The sequence below is a fragment of the Peromyscus leucopus genome, chromosome 2, assembly GCF_004664715.2.
Source record: "Peromyscus leucopus breed LL Stock chromosome 2, UCI_PerLeu_2.1, whole genome shotgun sequence".
In the NCBI taxonomy this organism is placed as follows: domain Eukaryota; kingdom Metazoa; phylum Chordata; class Mammalia; order Rodentia; family Cricetidae; genus Peromyscus; species Peromyscus leucopus.
In genome coordinates, this window is record NC_051064.1 from 135,784,087 (window position 1) to 135,793,266 (window position 9,180).

General features: G+C 47.9%; 1 protein-coding gene across 2 annotated transcripts; it reads left to right on the forward strand.

Moving 5' to 3' along the window:
• Positions 1–1,609: 1,609 nt before the first annotated feature.
• Syf2 (SYF2 pre-mRNA splicing factor) lies at positions 1,610–8,935 on the forward strand. Of its 2 annotated transcripts, XM_028875462.2 has the most exons (7): positions 1,610–1,709; positions 1,859–1,963; positions 3,809–3,934; positions 4,670–4,787; positions 5,265–5,355; positions 6,698–6,796; positions 8,241–8,935. In XM_028875462.2, exons 1-7 carry the CDS (start codon positions 1,686–1,688, stop codon positions 8,404–8,406), a joined length of 729 nt encoding a protein of 242 aa, XP_028731295.1. In that variant the 5' UTR covers positions 1,610–1,685; the 3' UTR covers positions 8,407–8,935. The 2 variants fall into 2 exon arrangements, with proteins under 2 accessions (XP_028731295.1, XP_037058957.1); XM_037203062.1 differs by lacking the exon at positions 1,859–1,963 and having other exon boundaries at positions 1,640–1,709.
• The last annotated feature ends 245 nt before the right edge of the window (positions 8,936–9,180 follow it).

Consider the following 9,180-nt stretch of genomic DNA (forward strand, 5'->3'; position numbering starts at 1 on the left):
TTGGCAATATGGGTGCCACGAACCAGGGTCCTATGACAAGAGCAGCTCACACTCAGCCACTGAGCCATCTCCAACCCCGAGACTGTCTTCTCATGTCAGTGTAGAGATGTCTCATTCTACAGTGGTATCGTAATTCTACAGTTCCTCTAGTGTATACTGAATTTGCCTTTATTGACAAGTCTGTCCTCCATAGTTTCCACCACTGTCATTTACTGAATCCATTTCCTTCAGGTATGTCTGTATTTATTTTGGTTTTTGAGGCAGGGTCTCTATGTAGTCCTGTTTGCCCTGGAACTCATTGTGTAGACCATACTGGCCTTGACTCATATCCTCCTGTTGTGGGAATTCGCTCTGCCAATGACCTTGGCGATCTCCACAATAGAGGCGTGTTTTTTTTCTGGGTACCGACAGCTTAAAACTGAGGAAGGCAGTGGGGGGTAGGGTGCCCTTGCCCTTCTTGGGGTGGTCAGACACTGGATGTCTGGTTCCAGGCAGAACGGAGGAGGAAGACGACGATGATGACGGCTGTTTACTTTATTCTGTATCCATGAGTGTATTTCTCCCCATTTTATATTAATAAATCCTTGAGACCCTTTAACAGAGTCTCATGGATTAGCTTAACATCCTCCTGCCTCTGCTGGGACTAAAGACCTGTGCTATCACACCCAGATGACCTTGAACTTCTGATCCTGCCTGCCACTCCTGAGTGCTTGTACGACCACACCTGCTCTATGTCCTTATTCTTTTCTTCCAGGACAGCCAGGGATACACAGAGAAACCCTGTCTACACACACACAAAACCAAAAACCAACCAAGGAATCAACAAACAAAAACACCATTAAAAAGAAAAAAAAAACAAAAAAATAAAACAAAAACAATCTCCCTGGAATTCAGGTGGCATACATTTACAAACATTCATTTGGGATACTACAAGGTATGTTTTGGTGATAGTTTTCCAACCAGAAAATAGGTTATCCCTCATTGTTTAGATATAAATTCGTGTTTTTATTTTTTATTTTCATTTATTTTATTTTGAGACAGGATCTCACTGTGTAGACCAGGCTGGCCTCGAACTCACACAGCCCCTGCCTCCCAAGTGCCAGGCTGCTTTTATTTTATTTTTGAGACAGTCTCAATGTGTCACCTGGCCTAGAACTCACTCAGCCTAAAATTGGCCTGGGCCAGACTGGGCTGCTGGGATGCCAGGAGTGTGTCACCACAGCTATTTGTACTCACATATCTTCCATCTAATTAGTAGTTGTCATATTAGAAAGGAACGCGCTTCCTATGTTCCTGTTGTATTCCCGCATTATCTTAGTAACTTGGGGAGTTCCTGTGGTCCTGGGACATGAGAGTGAACAGTAGGAAGGCGGCCCTGTTCTCCTGCAGTCGGTAACATCAGAAAATTATCTGCTCTACGGAAGCGACTTAGAGCGGACTTAACTCAAGGTCTATGTGAGGCGGGGTACGTGATTCCCAGCCAGGCTCCTTCCGGGGACTCCATTCTAAGTGACGCGTTCCTGAGTGACACCACCTTGCTCAGCCGGGCCATTGCTTGCGCAACCTGCGCCTGCGCACCACCTCGCTTAGCGTCAGCCGCACTGAAAGGGGCGGGGCTTGCAGCCGCGGACTGGAGGCCGACGGAAGTGCTCGCTGTTGTTGCCGGAAGTAGAGAGAAGGCTGTAATGGCGGCTGCGACTGAAGTCGAGGTGAGTGCGCCCGGCCTCGCGCAGGGTTTTGGCGGGGTGACGCCGGGGTGGGACATGAGGCGAGTCCAGGCGCGGCTACTGGGGTGTGGGGCCCGAGCCCTGGCTGTGGCAGGAGGGGACGCCGAGCTTGAAGCCGGTTGTGACCGCAGGTGCCCGCGGACGGCGCGGAAGACCGGCCCTCGGCGGCCGAAGAGCTGGCGGCGCAGAAGCGCGAGCAGAGACTGCGCAAGTTCCGCGAGCTGCATCTGAAGCGGGTGAGTGGCGGGGACCGGGCCGGGCCGGGCGTCCGGGACCGCAAGGTCTCCGCTGCGGGTCCGAACTCACTTGGAGATGGCTTTGACAGCGTCCGAAGCCGCTCCCGCTCGCTCCTCCCAGGCCCCACCCACAGGACTTCCTTTATTTGGGGGAGATTAATTAGTTCTGTTCCTAATGGCTCCCCTGCTCCATGATTCTAACTTTCATTTTCAGCTAGGGAAAAAATTCGCTAGAAATAGGAAGAAACTTCTTAGTAAGAGTTTCCTCACCCCTTAAAAAGCACACACTTCCCATTTTTTCCAAGTTCAAACTCAAAAAGTGTAACATGCCGGGCGGTGGTGGCGCACTCCTTTAATCCCAGCACTTGGGAGGTAGAGGCAGGCGGATCTCTGTGAGTTCGAGGCCAGCCTGGTCTACAGAGTGAGATCCAGGACAGCCAGGGCTATGCAGAGAAAGACTTGTCTCGAAAAACCAAACCAAAACAAAAAAGTATAGCTTACTTTTCAAGTAAGTATACTTTGTTTGGATACCCACCCAAATCCTAAGCATGGCTGCCCAGACAGTCTGGACATTATCATTTTTTCTCTGCCGACAGCACCTGCTCACTTCCCTGTGTGGCTACTTGCCCACCTGACCTGTTTGGTTTTCTGACCTGTTTGGTTTTTTTGGAATGTAACTCAAAAGGCATGGCTATATTATTCTCTTATCTCTGTTTTCTGGGCACCTGCCAAGATTTACAGCTTGCTTGACTTGTTTTTTTCTCTTGAACTTTGAGAAAATGGTCCTTAGGTTGCTGAGATGACTCAGTGGTTATAGGCCCTTGTACAAATTTGGCCATCTGAATTTGATCCCTGGAACTCAGGTAACAGTGGAGGAGAGAAGCAGCTCCACAATGATGTCCTCTGACCTCTATACAGGGCTGAGGCATGTGCGCTCACACACACACACACACACACACACACACACACACACACACAAATGCATTTGTGATTGGTGTTTGTGTATGTGTGTGTGCTCAAGTGTCATGAAGTGCATGTAGATGACAGGAATGAGTCAGTTTTCTCCTATCGTGTGTGTTAGCATTTAGGCATCTGTACTGGCCTGCCCTTAGGTCCTGACAGGATATGTCCTCATAGGCTGCAGTCACTAAGAGCACCTCCTGTGTGCATTCCCTACTTATAAACGATGGGCCTTGCCCACCTCCCATCTCTTTTTCTTCCTTTGCTCTCGTCCCCAGGGACCGGCCTCTGCCCTTCCCCCAGTAATCCTCCCACGTGGGCCCCGTTGTATGGTGTGACTCCTTCCCGCCCTTTTAAAATTCCTACAGTGTGGGTCCAGGTATTGAAGTCATCTGGCTATGTGGCAGTCACCGTTACCCACTGAGCCAACTTGCTGGTTCAAAGGAACTATTTTTTTAAAAAATGGTCTTTGAGCCTCCAAGAATATAAAACAAAACAAACAAATGGACCAGCACACCTCTGAAAGTTTCCACTGTAAACAGTGGTTCTCAACCTTCCTAACGCTGCAGCCTTTCAGTACAGTTCCTCCTGTGCTGTGGTGTGGTGCCGTGAGGGCACTTTGCCAACTTGTATTCTGCTAATCAAGGGACCACCCAACTGAACAGGCAAGGCCGACAGTGCCCTAGGGCCCTGGAGCAGCTGAGCCCTGCAGCTCACCGGTCTCATCCAGGGGTGTGCCTTTATGAGTCTATTCCTGGGCTTAGAGTCATTGGGTGGCTTTTTATTGCTTGCAGCATTAAATGGGTCACTTAGTCACTGCAAAGAAGACAGGGTCTACTTGGGCCATCTCCTGTGTTACCTGACTGTCTTTTGTCTTTCGTACAGAATGAAGCCCGTAAGTTGAATCACCAGGAAGTTGTGGAAGAAGACAAAAGACTTAAGTTGCCTGCAAACTGGGAAGCCAAGAAAGCGCGTTTAGAGTGGGAGCTTCAGGAGGAGGAAAAGAAAAAGGTCAGGAAGCCCTGGTTGTCTGTCAGGGAGACAAGAGACCCTGGTAGCCGAGTAGGTGGGCAAGTCATTTACCTCAGGGAGCCTTCTTTCTTTTTTTCCTTTCTTTTTTGACTTTTCAAGACAGGGTTTCTCTGTGTAGCTCTGACTGTCCTGGAACTCACAGAGATCTGCCTGCCTCTGTTTCCCAAGATCTGTGGTCAGAGTTGTGTGCCACCACTGCCTGGCTGAACCTTACTCTTTTATCTGTAGGACAAAGACTATAATAATGGTTACTGAAGTGAATTATGAATTCTGTGAGTTAACATCTGCAAAATATTTACAACAGGTCTGACACCTGCTCTCTTCTGTTCTGTTGATTGTAGTTTTATTACGTTGTTTGTGTGTATGTGGGCACAAGAGTGGAGGTCAGAGGACACATTATATATAGTTCTCGCCTTCCACTATGTGAGGCCTGATGTAAGAACTCAGGTGGTCATGATTGGCAGCAAACACTTTTCACCCACTGGGCTGCCGTGATGGTCTGATGCTTGATACTTTGATTAGTTTTTTTCTTAATTTAAAGTAGGTCAAATAGCTGGGCATGGTGGGTCATGCCTATAGTTCCAGCACTTGTGAAGCTGAGGCAGGAGGATTTCTTTGAATTTGAGGCCATTCTGGGCTCAAGAAACCAAAACAAACAAAAATGAAGGTGAGCGTTGTGGGGCAGGTGGGTAGCGGCGCTGCCTGTCTTTCCAGGAGTGTGCAGCAAGAGGGGAAGACTATGAGAAAGTGAAGCTGCTGGAGATCAGTGCAGAGGACGCCGAGCGGTGGGAGAGGAGGAAGAAGAGGAGGAACCCTGACCTGGGGTTTTCAGGTACAACTGACTTGTGCTGACCTCTGCTTTACTGAATGGGCCTGCTGGACCCAGGCTTCTGCTTTAGTGAGAGCACATGGCCATGGAACTTCATTCTTGGAATAGTCCAGGAGGCCATGGAGAATGCTGGTGTGTCAAGGGAGAAGCCAGGGCCCCTGTCAGTCTGCTGGCTGCTTTGGTCCTTAGTGTACAGTTAGTCTTTGTTGTTGCCATCTTGTTCTTTAGTTTCACTAGGTAGTTAGCCCAGGCAGTCTACAAACTCAGGATCCTCCTGCCTCAACCTCCTGAGTGATGGGTTTACCGAAGTGTGCTACCACCCCTGACAGAATTAGCCAGTCTTCCTTTCAACCCGTTCAGGGTGGAGGCTGCGCTTAGGCTAGTGTCTTGTGCATGTAGGGCGATAATGATTTTGAGTTTTCTCTTATAAGTAGTGCCCAGATAAGGCCACAGATCACCTCTGATTCTCATTTTGTCTAGATTATGCTGCTGCCCAATTACGCCAGTATCACCGGCTGACCAAGCAGATCAAACCTGACATGGAAAGCTATGAGCGACAGAGGGAAAAGCAGTAAGTCCTTGGAAGGAATGCGAGGCTGTTCTGGGGAGGTGGGTGCAAGTAGATGTTTACAGACACGGGTAAATACAAACTAGCTAAACTAGTTGTTTACTTACTTGAGACATTCCTACGGTGTGGATTGGGCTGTCCTTGTTCTCACAGCAATCCTCCTGCCTCAATCTCCTCTGAGTGCTGGGATTACAGGTGTTTGCCAGCTTGCCTGAGCAGACTCAATTTAATAGTGATTTGTGGATTATCAGTGGCTGTCTTTTGATAGTCTCTGTTTTGATAACACTAATTACTGTTCTCTCCATCGCATAGTAGTTAAGCCTTGATTTCCCTCAGAGACTTTCAGGTGGCAAACTCAGGTTATCAGAGCTAGGTGCTCTTGTAAGAGCTGAATGCTTTGGGGCTGGAGCAGGTCAGCTTTGTAAAGGACCAGATGGACTCAGGGCCTCAGTGTTCTTCATTCACAGCTGCTCAGAGCTGTGGCATGAAAGCAGAGAGGTTGTATGAGTAGGCTTGGCTGGGGCAGGTGGGCCAGACTCTTTTTTTTTTTTTTTTTTTTTTTTTTTAAGATTTATTTATTTATTATGTATATAGTGTTCTGCCTGCATGTCAGATCTCATTACAGATGGTTGTGAGCCACCATGTGGTTGCTGGGAATTGAACTCAGGACTTCTGGAAGAGCAGTCAGTGCTCTCAACCTCTAAGCCATTTCTCCAGCCTCTTCTCTTTCTTCTTTTCTCTTCTCTTCTCTTCTCTTCTCTTCTCTTCTCTTCTCTTCTCCCCTCCCCTCCTCCCCTCTCCCCTCCTCCCCTCCTCCCCTCCTCCCCTCCTCCCCTCTCCCCTCTCCCCTCTCTTTCTCTCTCTTGGGTTGGGGGAGACAGGGTTTCTCTGTGTAGCTCTGGCTGTTCTGGAACTCACTCTGTAGGCCAGGCTGGTCTCTGCCTGCCTCTGCCTCCTAGTGGTGGGATTAAAGGCTTGTGCTACCATGCCCAGCCAGGCTCCTGTTTTGATGCACAGAAATAACCTTAGACACTTTGCTCCCAGCTCTTTGTGACCTTTGACAAGTCCTTTATATGCTGGCCACTCTATGCATCTGAAGAATGAAGCTGTTACTGTGTGAGCCAGACTGGCCTGGACCCAGAGTCCTGCCTGGGGCTGGCTCTCTAGCAGACTCACCTAGCCTGGCTCATCTTTTCTGAGCCGGCATTTTCTTTCCTTCCTTTACCTTTGCTGTGTAAATAAGTATATTTATGCATCTCTCTTGTCACCAATACTTGTATATTTATTGAAATTGGAGACTGGAGCACTCATGTCTGACTGGAAATCTTTCTTGCTGTCTTCTCAGTGGAGAAGATTTTTTCCCAACATCCAACAGTCTTCTCCATGGGACACATGTGCCTTCCTCAGAGGAAATTGACAGAATGGTTTTAGATCTGGAAAAGCAGTAAGTACTCAGTAGGGCAGCCTGGAATGTTCTGTACTTCATGAGAAAGTGCGTGGGATGAGAATCTGAGACTGACGTGCTCAGATGACTTGAAGATCACAGTGCTGATACAGCTCATTTCTGACCCCAAGTCTGATGGTTTTGAAGCTGGACAGTGAGTACAGCTTGAGCCCATAGGATCTGGAGATGGAAATATTGATATAATTGAACTGCAGTGGTGTCTGTTAGCTTTCTGTCACTGTAGCAAAATGCCTAAGAACTTATTTTGGCCCCTGGTTTTAGAGCTCTCAGTCCATTTTCTTGGGCCTGTGGTAGCACAGTGGATCATGGTAGAAGTACGTGCTAGGAGGCCTAGTCAGCCCGTGAGGACTAGGAAGCAGGCAGATTGGTAGGGAGAAGGGGAGTCCTAATGTCCTTTCAAGGGCGCACCCATAGGACCACCTTCCTCTTTAAGCCCCATTTAAGGTTCCAATACCTTCTAGTATCCCTATCAGCTGGACCAGGCCTTCAGTACCGAGGCCTGGGTTAGGTGTCCAATCCAAACTTAAAGCATTTAATAGTTGTGCCTGTTTAAGATGGGCCTCATGTTGTAGCCCAGCCTGGGTTGGAACTCAAGTAGTGCTGAGATTAGAGAGAGAGAGAGAGAGAGAGCGCCAGCCTGTGTGCCTGCATGCTTCTGTCAGTCTTTACCTGGCCATATTTATTTATTATGTTTTAATTGTTCTTTTTTAGATAGAACTTCACTCTGTAGACCAGGCAGGCCTCAAACTCACAGAGATCCTTCTACCTCTGCCTCCAGAGTGCCTGACCGTATTTATTTCTGATGAAGGGGACAGCATTTATGCGTTAGGACCATACAGATGGTCCAGGGTGCAGTGGTGTGTACCACACACTTTGCCCAGTGCTTGGCACCACTGATAGAATTGTTAGAATTGTTAGGGTACTTCACCCCAAAGTCACACTTTTTTGTCCCTACTTTTAGCATCTTTAGAAGCATTCTTTTTGTTTTGGATTTTTGAAATAGGCTCTCGTTTTATAGCCTAGGCTGGTCTTCCAACAGGTGGCTGTTTTCTAGCCTCTGCGTCCCGATTGCTCAGAGTACAGGTGTGGGCTACCATGAAGAGGTTCCGAAGTGCTGTGAGCAGAGGCTGTAGTTGCTGGATCTCGTCGCTCACATTGAGGTTCTACTAATTAGATCACCATCTGATGAAAACTGTGCCTGCTTTTTTTGTCCCCCAAGGTGTTTTATTATGAATGCTGATTCTCTCCTGAACTTTTTGTTCATTTTTTTAAGCTCAAAGAAGGTGGCAGTTAGACCAGCTGTGGTAGTCAATGCCTTCATTCCTAAGGTTTGGGAGGCAGAGGCAGGCAGATCCTTGAGTTTGAGCATGAAGAGGCCCGGGAAAGGTGATTCTGAACCTCCTAACTCCCTTCCTTCCCCCAGAATTGAAAAGAGAGACAAATACAGCCGAAGACGTCCTTACAATGATGATGCCGACATCGACTACATCAATGAAAGGAACGCCAAGTTCAACAAGAAGGCAGAGAGGTTCTACGGGAAGTACACAGCTGAGATCAAGCAGAACCTGGAGAGAGGGACAGCTGTGTAAGCCCCGGGAAACCGCACAGAAGCTGCATAAGGGATCGGAGGCTTCTGCTGGCAGATTCGAACTTCCAGTGTGTCCGTCACGAGAGCTTATCCTGTGCCTCCTACCCGGCATTCTGAAATAAATGTCCTTTTCTCACCCTCACTTACACATGCATATGTCCACGTTTTTGTGCTTGGATGTAAGATGTATTTCTTGTAGTGACGTTGTTTTGTAAAAATCTAATTTGTATAAATCCTAATTATTATTTTTCTATGTATTTTAAATGTGCATAACCGTGTAACCTTTGAATCGTTTGGGCTTAGGTGGTTTGTGTGCAGAGGGGCAGTCGCTGCTGCTTGAGTGTTGTTAGGAAATGGATAGAAGCTTCGGCGGGGCTTTGAGGCTGGCCAGGCCAGGACTGAGAAACAGGCCTCAAGACACACGCTCCTGGAGTTCTGGCACTGTCTGCTGGGGCTGGAGTCAGAGGTCGTGACTGTCAGCCTGCACATTCCCTTTTTAAAGAACAATAAACTGCTTTGGAATAGAGTCATGAATGATGTCTGATTTAAAACAAGGCATGTGTGCATGGCGGGCACTTCACAAGCACGGGAACAGTTCTGCATTTCAACATAAAGGGCCAAAGCTCAGCTCAGTTTCATGTCTCAGAAAGACAAAGACTTAAAAACTTCTTAGCAGCTGTCCAGTTCCTCTCTGTTGGCTGAAATGCTAAGTAATTAGGAAATTCCAATTTAAACCTGAAAAGTGGGTATGGTTGCTTACATCCTTAATCTTAGG

What these genes read in the sequence shown, in the direction of transcription:
- Syf2 (XM_028875462.2), top strand. Translation starts at nt 1,686, where the DNA reads ATGGCGGCTGCGACTGAAGTCGAG. An exon ending in AGGAGGAGGAAAAGAAAAAG is followed by an intron (nt 3,935 to 4,669) that starts GTCAGGAAGCCC and finishes CTGTCTTTCCAG; the next exon opens with GAGTGTGCAGCAAGAGGGGA. An exon ending in GTTTTAGATCTGGAAAAGCA is followed by an intron (nt 6,797 to 8,240) that starts GTAAGTACTCAG and finishes TCCTTCCCCCAG; the next exon opens with AATTGAAAAGAGAGACAAAT.